Source organism: Propithecus coquereli, unplaced genomic scaffold (genome assembly GCF_000956105.1).
Source record: "Propithecus coquereli isolate 6110/MARCELLA unplaced genomic scaffold, Pcoq_1.0 Scaffold32, whole genome shotgun sequence".
Classification (NCBI taxonomy): Eukaryota; Metazoa; Chordata; class Mammalia; order Primates; family Indriidae; genus Propithecus; species Propithecus coquereli.
In genome coordinates, this window is record NW_012148841.1 from 61,452 (window position 1) to 79,923 (window position 18,472).

General features: G+C 33.8%; 1 protein-coding gene across 1 annotated transcript in view; it reads left to right on the forward strand.

The window, feature by feature from the left end:
* SEMA3C (sema domain, immunoglobulin domain (Ig), short basic domain, secreted, (semaphorin) 3C) overlaps window positions 1-18,472 on the forward strand; it is a gene marked incomplete at its 5' end in the record, with an annotated part of 81,340 nt that overhangs the window by 44,351 nt on the left and 18,517 nt on the right. Inside the window, one exon of the mRNA XM_012650288.1 lies at window positions 15,636-15,724. Within this exon, the coding sequence (XP_012505742.1) occupies window positions 15,636-15,724 (89 nt within the window). The remainder of the gene's footprint in view (window positions 1-15,635; window positions 15,725-18,472) is intronic.

Consider the following 18,472-nt stretch of genomic DNA (forward strand, 5'->3'; position numbering starts at 1 on the left):
AGTGCATCACTCAAAGAAGCCCCTCAATAGATACTATTTGAATGAATGAATGAATGAATGAATGAGTTGCACCATTGTGTTGTGTTTGTACAGAATCTCAGATAAGTTAAGGTCATATAGATGGTAGTTAGCACATGATACAGCTAGAATATAAACCCATGCTGTCTAATTTCACATTTTGAGCATTTATCCTCTATATTTCTACCTCATTTACCATAATTGCTTTATATTTTTTCTTCAATGAGATTAATTTCATTTATATTTTCTGATTTTACTATGAATTAAATGTTTCATCTACATATGTCAAGATGATATTGCTGATGTGTTGACATCCAACATTAGCCTTGGCATTGCTTGGTTTGAGTGATATCACTCACTTTAACTCATTCACATGTTGTCACCAAGTCTTGCATGTGAACAAATGCATCCTACAAGGTGACAGAGAAGACTTGGATGAACTTCACCTTGGAACAGACTGTGTTTTTGTATGTGAATTAACTGTGCTAGAATTCAACCTGTGAAGTTGATACTTTTTTATGTCAGTTACGTTATACTGAAAAGTATGAAAGGCAAGAATTTGAGGAGAGAAGGGAGGATATAAAAATGGAGAACTTTACCTTGATTTTTGATGTATCACTGAATTTTTGCACATTTGGAATTTGCTTTTGAATGGGGCTTGTATTTATACTCAGAATATCTTACACACTCACCAAAACACATGTAAAACTCATTGGCCTATTTCTGTTTACTTAATTAAAGTAGATCCTGCATAGTTGATTGATATATTTGGAGGGTTTTAGAATGTCATGCAAGGACGTAGTACCTCTGGGCAGGAGGAGAGATGGTGGTAATTTGCTCTGTACCACTGGCTTATTTCCTATTTAATCACTGACATTTCCCTGTATTTCTAGAAAACAACTGTAGCCAAGCCTCATCCCTGGGTATTCCCTCTATTTAACTCTCTTCTGCTATGAATGTAAGAAAATTTTTTAGCTTAAAGACATTAACTTGTGAAGCCTATTATCTGTGTGTCGAGAATAAATAGCCACACTATGTTTTGTTTCTTGATGTGCTGCCAAGTTTCCCCGAGGCAGACTTGGCAGCCCTTGTCCCTAGGAGAATTCAGACTGTTTCTCAGCCAGGCCAGGTCTTCTCTATGTGTCTACCCATAGGAGGTCTGTAGTGCCAGTTGTGGTGGTGGTTTTTGTGGAAAACCAGCTTTTTAAAAATCTTTATTGAACTTGGATAAGTTCAAATTGTAGAAAATGGAAGGAAATGTTTCATTATAGAATGCGAAATGTTGTGTAAATTGGAGCAAAAAGATTTGGAACTGGAGTTTCTGAGGAAGTCTGTGGTATTAAAATCATGTGTTATACTTTACTTAGTTGACTGCTTATTTTTCTCTTCCACTAATAATGTCGTAGGCAGAATAATGGCCCCCCAAATATCTTTATGTCCTAATTCCCGCAACTGTGGATATGTTATCTTAATTGGCAAAAGGGACTTGCAGATATGTTTAATGTTACAGACGCTGAGATGGGGAGATTTTCTTAAACTGTCTGGGTGTGCCCGATCTAATCACAGGACTCCTTATAAGCAGAGGATCTTTACTGGCTGTAGTTAGAGATGTGACAGTGGAAAAAAAATGTACGAGAAATGTGACCTTGCTGGCCTTGGGGATGGAGGAATGGGACTGTATTCCAAGGAATGCAGGTGGTCTCTAGAAGCTGGAGAATGCAAGGAAGTGGATTCTCCCTAAAGCATCCAGAAAGAAATGCAACCGTCCTCAAACCTTGATTTTAGTACAATGAAACCTGTGTTGGACTTCTACTATACAGAATTCTAAGATAATAAATTTATGTTGTTTTAAGACTCTAAATTGGTAATAATTTGTTTAGGGCAGCAATAAAAAATTAATTTAACTATGTTCTGTTTTCTAGCTTAGTTGATGCATTTCTTAATTTCTAAAATAAAGATTAATTAATTCTGATGTTTTAAAACTCTAGAAATACCCTACTGATTTTATTCATGCAAAAAATTAATCTATTCTATAGCTCTTTCTCAACCAGTACAGAGTAATATAGTCATACATCACAAAGATGTCATTTACTCATTCATTAGGATTTATTGAGCTTATTGCATGCCAGGGCTTATGATATACAAAGAAAAATGGCAACATCACTTTCCTTTAATGATCTCTTGGCCCAATGGAGGGGAAATTGAATCCAATTCAGTAAATATTTATTTAGCTAGGAGTGGCTGCCTGATACACATTTTAAATAGTTTCTATTGCTGCATAACAAATTACCATAAAATTAGTGGCTTAAAACTACACACATTTATTATCTCACAGATTTCAAGGATGATGGGTTAGCAGGCCTCTCTGATCAGGGTCTCACAAGCTTGTAATCAAAGTATAGGCCAGGCTGCATTACTTTTTGAAGTTCAAGGTCCTCTTCTAGACTCACATGGTTTTTGGCAAAATTAAGTTTCTTACTATTGCAGAAATAAGGCCCTTAGTTCCTTGAGGTTGCCCACAGTTTTTTTATCACATGGATCTCTTCATTGTGTATTCAAAGCATGGTTGTTTGCTTCTTCAAGGCTAGTAGAGTCTCTCCCTTCAATCTTGTAAGATAGAATCTCATGTATTGTAGCATAATCATGGTATAGACATATCATCACCTTCTCGTTTTTCTGTCGGTTAGAAGCAATTCACATGTTCCACCTGCACTCAAGAGGAGGAGACTGGCATGACTCATTAGGGGTCACCTTAGAGTATGTCAGCCACAGCCCACACGCATTTTAGATGGATCACTTTGGTGATGAGGTAGAGGATACATTAAAGACAGAGAAAAGAAAAGACTTTTTTCATAGTATAGGTAAGAAATGATGAGATCCTAAATTAAGTCAGTGGTTAGAAATGGAAGATTGAGAGATATTATAAGGTTCAAAAGATATTTAGGAGGAGGAAAGGACCTGATGATAACACATGGATTTGCAGGTCAGTTTGGGAATTTGTAGATTGGCAAATAGTGAAAAAAAGTACTTTGATTGATCAGGGTAATAGAGAATCAGCAAGCAGATTTGGAGAGTAATGAATCACTTTTTGAATGACACACTTTTCCTTTGACCTATTATTTACACACACACACACACACACACACACACACACACACACACACATATATATATATGAGAATAGATCACTTAACATACATTATCTCTTTAAAACTTCACAGGAACCCAATGAGATAGAATCATTATCCCCATGTTACAGTTATGTAAACTGAGGCTTTGAGACATTAAATGGCTTGCTTAGGATTGTGAAGCTGTTAGGAACAGTAATTAAATTCAAATTCAAGTCTGTCTCACATTTTGTTGAAGATTTGGTGGACTATCCAGATAGATAAGTCAAAGAGGGTGTTTTTGCAGATGGACTTCAGCAGAGAGGGCTGTGCTAGAGATGGAGATATGGGAGTCATTAGCAATGTAGGTGTTAGCTGAATCCATGACAATGCTTGAGGTCACTGTAGGGGACTATGCAGATAAGGGTTTAACTCTGAGAATTGGTTTAACGAGTGGGAGAATAAATAGTATTTACCAAGAAGATGGAGAAGGAATGATCATAAAAGCAATGGGAGAATACTAGAAAGTATTAAATAATATAATATCATGATGGCCTTGAGAACAAGCTGTAGCAGGCAGGAAGAAGCAGTGGGCAAGCGCACCAGATGTGGCCAGTTGTATCTGAGAACCCGCATAATGTGCTGCTCTCCTCATTATCCCATCTTCTTACACACTAGTGACATTTGGCAGAGGAATTACCATTCTGGAAGGAAAGAATGAGATGTGAACAAAAAGAAGTAGGAAGAGATTAACATGAGCAAGTAAATAGTGGGTTGAGAGATGACCAAGTTCAGAGGGGAAAGATTTTTTCTTTACCTGGGCATCAAGAAATATGGATAGATGTTCCAGGCCAGTTTATGTATGTGTTTTAAACTTTGAAAATGAATGTAGAAGAGTCTATCTTATGATAAACATGGAAATTTAGTTGTTGCATCCTTTATAGGACCAGTAACACCTTACATAACACACCTGCATTATTGAAGGTAAGTCAATTTGTCTGAAATTCAAATATAAATAAAAGCAATTTTTGATGTAATATAGCAAAGAATACTAAAACATATGATAAATAATTTTTAATCATTTTCAGAGTCCTAAAACATTAATTTTAGTGATTGCTGAGGCCCTATTTGAATATTCTGTAGCCATATCACCAGGAAATAACTATAATAATCCATATGTTGAGAGATTATTACTTGAGCCAATGCCATGTTATAATGTTTTTCTTAACACTCACAGAGAAAGTTAGCTTTTAGAACTGGACTACACAAATATATTAACTGCATACTTATTAAACACTTTTTGATACATTAGATATACCAGGTATTATCATGAGGACAGACACCTTAGTTGAATAAATGAAGTAATAGATGAAATATTTAAAAGAAATTATTTTGTTGTTTTCTGATTTATTCTTATGCCTCAATTAAATAAAACATAATTTAGTCATTCCTTATTATATAATTTCAAGTTTAGTAAAATCATTGACCTTAAATTTTCTCTTTCAACTTTGTCCCAGAAGTCTACTTTTCAATTAACCTGCCTAAAAGTATAACTTTGAAACTTCCACAGCAGGGATGGATGCAAGCATGTGTGTGTACCTATAAAATCCTATATTAATATATGGCAGCATGGTATGTAAATTAAGAGATTTTTCCAATAATGAGCATTTCTAGTTTTGGTTGGAATTTCTCCAAAATCTTGTATAAAACCAAATACAAAATAATTTGTTAGAATGGCTTTTAATTTTATTCCTAGATGAATTCTAGGGTAAAAATTAGGGAACATGTTTGGGCATTCAGGGCCCTAGGTTTAAATCCTGCCCTCTATCACTTATCAGTTGTATGACCTTGAGCAAATCCTGTAACATCTCTAAGCCTAGTTTCCTTAATTATGCCTACTTTATAGGTTTACTGTAAAGATGAAATGAGATAATATATGTAAAGCCCCGGGGGTACTACCTAGTAATTAGTAAGCATCGATTATGCATAAATACATGTACCTATTTAGTAGATATATATTTATTGAAATCAATCACATATATCTATAATATATGGTATATACATCTGTATATTTAATAAATGTTTTGAATGCCAATTAGGTGTCCTGACACTGTTCTATTCACTAGAAATAGCAGTGAACAAAACACGCAAATGTTTCTCCTTTCCTAGAGCTCAGATTCTTATGAGCAATATAAATGGCAATGAACAATATGCATATGATTATTTTACAGTATTACTGAAATTTGAGTACACACTATATTAGAATAAGCTATAAGCAATACATAAATAAATAAATAAATAAAACAACTTTAATGACATCCTAGATGAACCTGTGGGTAATAGGTGGGAGGCATTTCTTTTGTTGGAAATCATACATAAAAGTAAAGCGCTGGTATATAAGAAAACTACATAAATACTTTATGTCATAGGTGAGGAGAAAAAATAAGGAAGAACAATTTCAGACCATGGGGAGTGAAATTAGTCATACTCTGTAACATTTCCAAGGAAGGTTCACATAGGCTGTCTTCTTTGATCCTGAACAGCCTTTTCAGGTGCGTAAGGCAAATACCCTATCTGCATTTTATGGAGAAACAAAAAAGATACAGACAGCAGGTTTTGTTCAAGTTTATCAAATGCAAAACCAGAATGAATGAAATGAAAATAGAGGACACTATTGCAGGTTCAGGGAAAGGGGTATTTTTTTTCCTTTGTAATTTACTCAGCCATATTGTAGGAACTGCCATTAACTGAGCTATGAAGGAGGAATAGTTATCTACTCTTGAGAGCTAACTGCGAAAAGAGAACCATCACAGAGCACAATCACTGACACACACGGTGTTCAGCATATGAGAGAACATCACTAACTAGTTGTATCCCTTCTAATATAACTGCTGTTGGGCAGAAACAACAGTAGCTTCCTGAATTAGTAAAGTTGTTTTAGTAGATTTGCTCTTGAAGATTTACACTCTATTATTTTAAGTAAAAACAGAAATAAGATTTCAGTCTATATATTTACTTAACTATATTCCTTAAATTTATTATTTTGCATTGCTGAAGTTATATATGCTCATGTAAAAAAATGTAAAAAAATGTAAAAAAATCTTGAAAATAAATAAACAAAAAAAGAAAAAACGGAAGAAAAAGCAATTATAGTTTATATTCCCGTACTTGAAATCTAATGGGTTTCAGAGGTAATATGTGCATAGAAAGCAAAATTTCTTGCAGAACCTTGAACCACACCCTATAATAATGCCCAGAACTATTTCTGCAGTGAAACATAGAAATTTTCAAACCAAGCATAATAAATAACTATCATAAATAACCCCAAGTCAGTGCAGGTCAGATTTTGAGACCAAATCAGTTCAAGTCAGGACAGGTTTTGCCTTCAAAGGAAATAAAAAGCAACAACAACAAAAACCAACTTGGGAGTTTGAGATTTGCGGATAAAAGATAATGAACCTGCATTAAAAATAGAGTATAATCCCCTCCTCCTATTCAGGGATTTGACTATAAATAATGATTTTTTTTAAGATTCTGTAAGATGTCACAAATAGTTCTATTTGCCTTTTTTTTTTTTTTTAGGGTAAATACATTTATCTTACTGTCACTAAACTTTTCAGGAATGTTGTGTGTGTGTTTGTGTTTTTATTGTGATTTATTTGTTCACAAAACTGAAAAGCACAATGGTAGGGTAGATTTTGGATGTGGTTTGACTAGGGCTGCAAATTCTTTCTTTGGAATTTTTGGTTCTGTCTTCCTTAGGAGGGAAAAGGTATCAGCTTTGTCCTTACGTCAGCTTTTATCACATTTGCAAATGTCTGCAGCAGTTCCAAAACTTATTTCCACAAACCAATCAGCCCTGACAGAAAGAGGATCATATCTGATTCTCATTATTCCTTTCTACAGATCTGAATTTTCATTTTGTATCATTTCCCTTCAGACTAAAGGGCATCCTTTAGAATTTCTTCAAATGCAGGAGATACGCGGGCAACACATTTTCCAAGCTTTTATTGATTGGTTTTACCTTCCTTTTTCAAGAGTTTTTTCATGGAAATTCTGGATTTATTTTATTCTTTCAATATTTAAAAAATATCATTCCATTATCTTCTGGCCTCCATTGTACCAATAATTGTATTCCTTGTTTTCATGACATAGTGTCTTTTTACTTTTTCCTCTTTTTATATTTTCCAACTTGATTTTCTTTCTTTTCTTTCTTTTTTTCTTTTTTTTAAGATATGGTCTTCTTGCTCTGTTTCCCTGGCTGGGGTATAGTGGCTTCATCACGGCTCACTGCAGCCTCAAACTCCCAGACTCAAGCAAACCTCCTGGCTCAGCCTCCCAAGTAGCTGAGACTACAGGCATACACCACCATGCCCAGCTAATTTTTCTGTTTTTTGTAGAGACTGAGTCCTGCTATGTTACCCAGGTTGGTCTTGAACTCCTGGCCTCAAGGGATTGTCCCACCTCAGCCTCTCAAGCCAAAGTGCTAGGATTATCAGCGTGAGCCACTGCTTCCAGCCTGCTCAAGTTGGTTCTTGAAGAATTCTTAGACCTGTAATATAATATTTTTCATCAAATTTGAGAAGTTTTCAGCCATTATTTTTCAAATATTTTTCTTCAATCTCTATTCCTTTTTGAAAGCCTTAACAACATGCATGTTAGATTACTTGATAATAACACACAAGACCCAAAGGGTCTGTTCACTTTCTTCAATCTTTTTTCCCACTGTTCTTCCAATTGGATAAGCTCTATTAATCTGTCTTCATGTTCATTTACTCTTTCCTCTTTCAACTCCAGTCCTTCAATCTGCTATTAAGTTCATGGAGCTAATATTTTATTTCAATTATTATACTTGTAGTTCTAAAATTTCCATTTTGTTTTTTAATAGTTTTCATTTCTTTGCTGAATTTTCCTGTCTTTTAACTCACTGAGACTATATCTTCTCTTAGTTTTTGAACACATATCTTTGAACATATTTATAATAGCTAAAATAACTGCTTTAAAGATATTATTTGCTAGCTATAACATCTGGGTTTTCTTGACTTCTTTATTTTTCCTGACTCTTGATCATATTTTCTCTCTTTTTTATATGTAATGAATTTTGTTGTTGAATATTGGACATTATGGGTAATACCTTGGTTTTGGATTCTGTTATCTTCCTCTGAATAGTGGTAATTATTATTATAGCAAGCTCTTAATTATTAGCTGATCACCTTGGACTTGTTTGGTCTTGTACTCTTTGTCAGAATGCATATGTTCAAAGTCACTCCAATTCTGCAGGACTCGAACTCCAAATTCTCTCCCTTTCGTGTCTTATCTGGTCTTGGTTATAAGTTTTGTTAGGGCAGGCCTAAACTAGGCCTTTATGGCACTTACTCTTAAAGTTGCAGCCTTTCTTATGTCAGCTGGATGCCAGGGATTTTAACAAGGTATTAAGGAGATCTGAATGAGGCCAGAACCACAACTTCATGGAGCTTTGCTCCTCTCCCAGAACTGCTGAACCCATCATTTATCTATTCTATTGTCCCATTGCCACTGCAATCTGTTAAGTGTCTGAGGTCTCATCCTGCATATATTTAGCCCAGGACTCAGCTATACAGTCAAGGGTGTTTCCACACAGATTTATATAACCCCCTTTCTGGACAGCTTTCTCTCTGTAGTATTCTTCACCAGAGAATTCATTTCCTCTGCTGCCCCAAATTTTCATATCTGCTACCTCTTCTCAGTGGGACCCACCATGCTCTACTTGGACACCAGCTCTATTAGCCTCTGCTGGGAAATTGTTCCCAGACAGAAAGTGGGGCATGATCTTGAGATTAGCTTGTGAGTATCCTTTCTTTTAGTTTTGCACTGCTTGTTATCTATTATCTTAAAAAGAATTGCCTCATACCGTTTGTCCAGTTGTATATTTGTTTACTGCAGGAAAATACTCTAGTATTGGTTACTCCATCATGGTCAATGTCCACGTTACCCTCCAGAAAGATTTTTATGATTACGTTTCTACCAAAAGTGTTTGAAAAATCTCTATTTCCTTACATCCATGCCAACTCTAGGTTTTATCATTCATTTTAACATTTGAAGATTAATTGAGTTTTCTTTTTGTAATTTCATAAATCTGATTTTCATCTGAAACTTCTTTATTATAATTTTGCCTGGGGACTTTCCCAGAGTTTTTCAGTACATTGTAAATAAGTCATTAATTTTATATATTGGTAGAAAATGTGTTATTTTAGCTAAATTTAGACAGGAAGAAAAGAAAATTTAAGATATTTATATAAAAAAAAACTAACTTGGTAGCTACCCCTTTGATAAATACAGACAACTACCAACAAATAGGTTAAAAAGAAATATACTGTTTGTCTCATGATTCTCAAATGTTTGAGCAGACATATGTTTCTTCTGTAAAGCTTATTTAATATGCAGTACTTCAAAAAATTTTAAGTCTGTGGTCTGCCATGGGAACCAGCACCTATATTTTTAGTAAACTTCCCAGGTGACTTTGAAGTAAGATATTCTGAAAGCCACACTTTGAGAAAGTATTTGTATGGTTGAACATGACTCTAGAAGCTAAGGAGCCAATTGGAATTAATGGTATCAGCAAATAAACTTCAAAGTCACCAAATAGTCTGTTTTCTTTACAATGCAGAAAAGTATTTTAACCTTTCTAAAAGGTTCTGCAGCAAAGAAACCTCTTTAACTCAGGGTAACTCATACTTTCAGATTTATATGACCCTGCATGCCCTTTAGCATCAACACACTTCAGAAGATGCTGATTAGATAGCTTTTGTTGATACTGCCTTTTGAAGGGTCCTGCCCTCAAAGAGAGACACTTGAGATGTCATTGATGGCCAAATGGGGCTCTAACTGCCCCAGGGCTGAAGCTGAAGGTGTCAACATCACAGCTTTTCAATTACCTACTCAATGCTCACCATGTGAGAAACTCTGCTAAATGTGGAAATTGTACTAAATGACCTAGTTTAGAAATATTTTATTTTTTTGAAACAGGGGATATGCGTGAGTAGAAATCCACCTTGTAAAAGTAGATCCAGTAAGCTACTAATAAAGATTTTATAAATGCATGATTCGGTTTTATTCTGAAATTTTAAAAAATTACTATTAAAATAATGTAACAGCAGGTTGGTTACCTAATAGGGAAAATAAATCTAATAGGAATGGATATTTTAACTCACATAAAATAAGACAGCCAATTGATAAGATCTAATTAGAGAAAGTAATAAGGTACGATGTCTAATCATACTTCCCATATATCTATAAAGCTTTCATTTGCTAAGCAAAAATTTTGCAGTTCTTTTCTTTTGAGGGGGATTTAAAATTATGGTTCTTTGTTTTAATAAACAAATTGACTCAGTAAATTATAATTATGGAAGAATTGCCATTTAATAAATGTGATTTTATATTTTATAATACTAGTTTTGATTAATAAATACTAGAACTGATTATCTTATAATAATTTACCTCTAAAGTGATGTGTGGGACTGCCTAGGTTGACATCTTGGGGCACTGTGGTGAAGAGAGAGAAAAAGAAGGAAAGGGTTGAATACATGAAGTTGAGATTTGTACATTTATCTTTCCTAAAGTAAATATGGCTGCTTCTTAGCTGGTACAAATTGCTATTACTTACCAGCAACTACATCAGAACTGACTACATAATTTTCGGGACACAGTGCAAAAGGAAAATTCAGGATCCCTTGTTAAAAATTATTAAGAATTTCAAGCAGGAGACAGCAGAGCTTTAAATCAAGTAGGAAGCCCTTCTAAGCACAGGAACTTGTGTGATGGTAGATCACCTAGCCGTGAAGCCAGCTCTTACTAGAATACTCTCATAGGTTAGCAACTGGGAGAAAGGGACTGACCAGATCTGATTAAGGAAGCAGTGTACTCCCAAATTCCTAGGCGACCAGAAGCTCAGTGGCAAGCAGACAGTTTGGCACATCAGTTTCCAGGGAAACCCTCTAAGGACTGTTTAAATAAGACTCTGGAGATAGACACACAAATGACTATTTGAATGACCTGCTGGATAATGAGCTATGTGTGACCACTTGTTGTAGACAGCCAACACTTACTGCACTATAAATGCAAGCTGATCCCTTGGCTGGAGACAGTGGAAAGGTTTAAGGATAATAGTGCTATGCTCTCTCATATTAGAAAGAAAAATATTAGATAGTATAAAATATATAAGGCATGAAAGAAGCTTGTCTGGAAAATTCTCTTTAATAATTTAATGAAACAAAAGAAAAAAATTAATGTGGGTTGATGAGTCTACTATTTTATCTTTGTGTATAGGTTTGCATTATGTAAATCATTTCTACTGGGCCTTGCCTATTTGCACAGTGCCTTAATGTATTCAAGGTGTCTCTAATATCTATATCTCATACATGAGGAACATGAGTTTCAGTAAAAGAAAGTGATTCCAAAATGTCACAAGTTTGGCAAGTAATTGAGCTAGAACTAAAAAATAACTTCTATTTATTGAGGGTACACTATGTGCAGACACCATACTAAGCAATTTCCATGTATTATTTGTTTGGTTTTTATTAGTCAGAACTCTTTCAACTGAAAGTGACAACACACCTTACTCAAACTAGTTAAAAAAATATATATATTTTTCTTGTTTAACTGAATATCCAGAAGGCAGCTATGCACATAGCTGAATTTGTTGTCAGGAACTTATTTCACCGTCTTTCAGTTTTTCTTTCCTATGCATTGTTTATTCTCAAACGGAGTCTCTGCATGTGGTAGCAAGGATGGCTCCAGCACCTCCACCTTTGCGAGGTTTTAATACCCCTGATCTCAGAAAGAGATTCCCACTTACCTAATTCCCAGAGAGGCCCGTTCCTGTGTAAATCACAGGGGCAAGTGCCTGTCTACTGAGCCGACCTAAGTCGTATGGGTCTCCCTGGAGCTAGAATAGAGCTAAGTCATTCCTTAACATGTAGACTGAGAACGAAAGATGGCGTGTGGTTTCCAAAAGTTGTCTCAGGGCATTACTATAAAAAAGGGGAAGTGATTCTGGGTAGGCTTTAGTAACAGACACCCATTGCAAAAGGTATGGTTATTATTTACATTTTACACACTAGCAAAGTGAGGCATAAAGAAAAAAAAGAAGAAGCTCTATTTCACTGTAACTATATTGTAGTTATAGTGCTTTTCCTAAGGATATAAAAGCAGTATCCCAATTCTGTAGAACAATAAAAAGGATTTATAGTTGTGAATAAATATATTGAAGGAATACCATTCTCACCACCCTCAGAAGAAAAACATTTGATAACTGTATTATCATCTTCAAACAAAAGGGTACAGACATGGCTTTATGTAGACATAAGTAATTGGCAGTTTTATGGCCATTCTGGAATGTGTGTCTCTCAGTGACTAACATTTTAATGGGAACACACTTACTACTTGAAAAAACATAAATCCACAGTGTGAACTCTGAGTCCTTTGCCTATTCATCTTGGCATCCATACTGCCAGACTCACTGAAGGCCCTCAGTAATTTCTTTGTGCATCAATAAGTAAAAATGGGTGGAATGCAATTCAAGTCTACTTACTTAGTAGTAAATGATACAACCCAAAGGTACCTCAGAAATATTTCCTATATGGGCAACTCATCATTACTAGCAAAACAAAAACTAACTAAAATAAGAAAAAAAGCAATGCATAAAAGTAGGATTCTAGCTGTTATTGCAAATGAGTCAAAAGAAGGTTTTGTACTTTCTTTTTATTAGCTCAATTTTATAGCTGTTCTTTGTGTAATATTTATAAATGGCTATGAACCAAGTATGTTTATTGTGAATCCTGTCAGAAGAAAATGGTGATTTATGTAAATTTTGCTCTCATATTAGGTTAAAACATTAGGAAAAAACAGAACCAGTTGTCTCGTTTGGGAGTATTTAATTCTTTTCAGAGCTGATAGTTTTATCTTTGGGAACCTTTGAAATCAGGATACCTTTTTTATGTGGTTTTATTTGGGATTATATTATACACAGCCTCTACTCAGTCACTACTCAAGAGAGAGATCTTTGTTGTCATATAGAATGGTAGTGATTCTTACAAGCTACAGCAGGAAACCACAATTCTCTATTGCGAGTTCTTTAAAAAAATAAAAGAACATGCCCTTTATGATAACATGAACTAAAACAAAGATTTTACACCTCCATCTTTGTTCTGAATTTTCTTTCTTTTTTTATGCCCACTAATTCATTCAACAGATATTTAGCAGGAGCATGTTTGCTCACGTATGCATTCACTTGCACGCACGCGCGCGCGCGCGCGCGCACACACACACACACACACACACACACACACACACACACACACACACACAATACCACACAGATCTTGCCCTGGCTGTTAAAATTTTGTGGCTTTCAGGTTAGAGTTTTTGGTCTGTTGTATTCCCCTAGAAGTTTCCTCTGCTCATTGTGATGGATTGTTAATAGAAATTGGGAAACACCTCCAAACACGTTCATCTATTTTCAATTGAGACCTAATATCTGTACAACATCTCCAAAGGTTTCTTCGCTTCCAATTTTTACTTGCATTACTTGTCTTCCAAGACAATAGTCCAAATTGTTATCAGGGCTGATTTTAAGGAAGCTGCTCAGTGAAACAGAGAAATTTCAGAGCCTTTCCATTATAGCTAGATCCTACAAAGCTTTGAGATTGTTTTTATTTTTGAGTAGAGTTTTAAGAAGTAAATTTTAAATTACGGAGTGTACTTGGAAGCTTCTAAGATGTGCCCAAACTGTGGCTCCTCAGAAGTTTCGAGGATTGTTCTACCAAATTCTGTCTTGCTTTTCTGTATAATTTTTTTAAATTTTATTTATTTTCATTTATTTATTATATTTTTTTTTAGTTTGCACTGTTTTAAAGTTGAGGGTTTTTTTTATTAAAAATTATTTTGAGTCTTTCACTTTGGTTCTTTAAATAAACTATACACATGAAATGCTGTCATAGTAAGTTAAAACATTAGGAAAAATGGAACCACTTGTCTTATTTAAGAGTACTTCATTCTTTTCAGAGCTTATAGTTTTATCTTTGGAAACCTTTGTAATCAGGACATCTTTTTATGTGGATTTTATGTCAGTGTAACTCTTGCCTCTGGAATAGAAGCCGATTTGAGATGGCAGATTTGAGATTTGTAGTGTTAATTACAAAATGATTCCTAGTTGTAAAATCTTGTACAATTTAGTTCAAGTTAACTCTTCTTACTGATATTTCTCAACAGAATTAAAAAATGCTGCGGTATCTGTTGATCATAATGCATATTTTCAAATCATAAATTTATAGTTATAATTTAAAACAATAAGTTGATATTTATGAATCAGCTCATTAATTATTTTAATAGAAATAAATTTTGGTTAGTAAATATATTTCTACCTTACCAAACTACTCACAAATTTACCTTCACCTCATATTGCTAAATAGCAATGAATTTCTTCTAAACCTAAAATTTATGTGATTAGTAGAGTATCCTAATTATATACATAGATAATGCTTATGTTACTACATGAAACTATCTTAATTATAAATCTTGACATAAATAACAGTTTCTATATGTCAAACATTTACTTGGGCATCTCCTTTTTTTGGTCATCTGTAATTGGGAAATATGAGTAAATTTCTTTGCTTTAGTTTATTCGAACCACCTAATTTCAAAATTTCATCTACATTTTGAGACTATCCAAAGAAACATGCTTCCAAATAATAAATTCTGAAAACAGTAAAATTATTCTATCAATAGGTATCCACACCTGAAATAAAACCAGTTATGTATCTTCTTTGAAAATTATTTTCAATTATGAATGAAACATTTTACCATGTCCAAACTCTCTCATCTCTACAGATCAAATGCCATTTTTCCAGTACTCGTAACTTGTACTATAATTGTTACAAAAATTCACTTGTAGTAATCTTTCTTCAGATAATGAAATTGTTGTGTGTCAATATTAACAAAATGATGGGAGTGTCACTTTATAATGCTGGTTTGGAGGAGTAAGTAATATTCTTAAGGACCAAACTTAAAGTTAGGTATTACATTCCAAGTCATTCATTATATTATATTCATTATTATTCATTATATTCATTCATGTATTTATTATATCCCAAGTTATGTATTATATTCCATAATATTAATATAATACAATATAATGTGTGTTATATTCTGAACACTTAGTTCAGAACTTTTGACTTAAGATATTTGGTGATTGTTTCTCTCATAGTTAAGGCTACACCAAATATGTGCAAAAAAATATAAGATATTTGTGTCAGTTTCTTTCAAATTGTATGTAATCTCAATTTAAATATATGAGATTTGTAATAAATTCACCATATTGCAAATGGTAGTAGCTCAATATATACAGTATGTTTTTGATGACTGAATACTTGTATAAATAATATTGTTTAAGTTCTAACTATGTCTTATGTCTAAATATCTTTCTTTCCTTTTAAAACATATTGGAACATCTCATTGTTTCTTTCTTTAATTTAGATCAGGGTACTGTGCAAAAGGTGGTGGTTCTTCCTACTAACAGCTCTGCCAGCGGTGAGCTCATTCTGGAGGAGTTGGAAGTCTTTAAGGTTTGAATATCTTTTCTATTAATTTCAGAACATGCAAGATAAGTGGAATTCTTTAATCTTACAGATACTTGGGGGGAAAAATATTTGATAAAAGATCAAATAAATGAATGTTATAAATTTTTGAGGGTAGGAAAACATCAGATAAAATGAAAAATACAGGAAAATATTTTTGTAAAGTATTTTGTTACATTTCAAGTTATCTTAACATAAAAGCATTAGTTTTTTTTTTCAGCTATCATCACAACTTGAAGAATTTTGGTCATCATTATTTTTAAAAAATGAGTTCTAGTGTTCAAGGTCTAGAAGATCTTGCCATGAAAGGGCTTTTATCATTTGCTTCACAAGCCACTGAAACTCAAATGCTTTCACATTATTGATTGTTAGATAAGCTTTCTTATATTATTTTAGCCAGTAATTTCAAGAAAAACTACTTTGTTTTCTCTTGTTTTATTGCTTTTAATTCAAATGTCACCCTAGTTAAATAAAACAAATGTTTCTTTACCACTCAGAACTTCATGTTCTATCAGAACTTGAGATTTCATTGTGTTATTCTCCTTGTCCTTGAATTTGGGATTTTTTTTTAATATAAAAAAGAATAAGAAAACACAGCAAAACAGGTACACAGAGGGAAGTTCAGTCCTATGAGATTTCACCTGGTCGGGGCAGAGTGCCTGTTCTTTATGCATCTGAGAGCCAGGAGAGGGGCATTGTGGTGTCCTGCCATTCCCTTCTCTCCTTACAGTTGTTCACTGTAGTTCAAGAGGTCCTTTTTATCTGCATTTGGAAAGATGGGTAAAGCACAGCAGAGGAGCTATTAGAATTGAAAAGAAACTGGCATAGAATCAATCCTGCTGCAGGCCTCTATTTCCAACTAAACCAAGTAAGAAACAATGGCTTAGGGACAACAAAAGAGCAGAGTCAGCCCATGACTGAGTAAAAGTAGCACTTCAGAACTCCCAGTAGCAGAATATTGCTAGTACAGCAAGTTGCTTTGTTTGATTCAGTGGACTCAGAATGTATTGACTCATTAATATACATTCCCATGTTCACGCACAAAAAATTGAATTTATAAGCAAATAAATGGTTAAAATGGAATGCTGTTAGATTTTGCTAATACACTTACAATGTAAAGAAATATGAAAAAGAAATCGAATCCAAAATCTGAAGAATTCTGGCAAATTTCCTAATGTGTTACTAAATTTACAATTTTTAGTGCTGTGCTCACTTTGGCATAGGTACTTTGTGATTAATGCATTAAAATTGTGCTCATCGAATAGTGTTATGTCCAGTCAAGTGCTTTTTCCGTACCTCTTTTTGTGAAGAAATTGATTATTTTACTAGATTAACCAAAATTGCACTATATTTAAAATATTTTTCTCATTTAATTCAATAGGGACAGCTTAGCTGGCCCAAAAGTATAACACATTTTAATCTGGAGTTTTCTGGAAGATAGCAAAAATGTCATTTTGTAGCACTTCATTTTTAATACTGAAATATCTTTTTTTGATTATCAGGAAACATTAATTAAGTGAGCTTGACACAAACTCAAACATATATGTTATGGAAAGGTCTTAAAGAAACGTGAGTTATTCTGATCATGTGCTAACTACTTATAGTCTGTTATATGAGTTATGCTGGTGTTATCATCATGAAGAATAAACTCTCAGTGGAAAAATAGAGTCAGTCAAAATGCATGTGGGGACATCAGACTAAGAGAGAGACTAGAAAATGTTTGAGCTTTCTTATTGCTGCGTGTGCCAGTGATTGATGTGGCTAGATCAAGAGACACAGTTACTGAATACAGTTGCTGTCTTCAACATGGTGTTTGTGTCACATTTTCTGAGGTGAAGTAAAAATAATTGGGTGTGTATGATACACTATGATGAGCACGTGAAGAAATAATGCATTTAAACTAAAAAAATTTTCTTAGCTAAGTGTCACACTGATATACTGCAGAAAATTCAGTGTAACTTTGAAAAACCAGGTGTTTGGTTTTTATACAGTGTAGAACCATGAGCTCTTCTTTTAGTCCTCTGTTCGTATTTTCTGAAAATAGTCTAGTTTCCCTATGCTTAACTTGAATTGGAAGTATAACTATTAGCAGTTGCCTAGGTGGTTATAAGTTGCAACATTTGTGTGTGTGTGTGCATATTTAGAAGAGATGATCAAAAATTGTTGCAATGGAGAGTCAAAGATGTCACTATTTTTTCTTTGTAAATGTTTATAAGTGCACACAACTCCAGAAAGCAAAATAACTGTGGGTACATTTGATTTTGAGACCTTGTTCCCACTTGAGTTATTCAAATAAAACTCATGGATTTTCATCAGGTTATCAGAAGTCTAATTTTTAATCATCAAAAGGAACTAATAATGTTTAATAAGTAAAGTTATGAATACAGTGATTCTCAAAAGCATTACTATTTTAGAAAAATCTTAGGTTCTTTTACTCATTCACATTTATCAAAAGAGGATCTTTTCTAACAATATGTCTTTGTTTGCAATGATGAGAATTAATTAATATGGTTCAGCCTAATACATCTTTCCAGAACAACACTTGGCAGGTGAACAATAGTGTCTTATGCAAGTGCTTGTGTTGTGTCATGGAAGAATTAGATGGTGTATCATTCTACAGTCTCCCCCACCTAAGTACTTAGATCTAATTCTGAGTTATTCATTGGATTCAATATTCTAAAATATACTTTTTATAATTATCTCAAATTTTCTTCTCAAATTTTCATTTTTTATTCT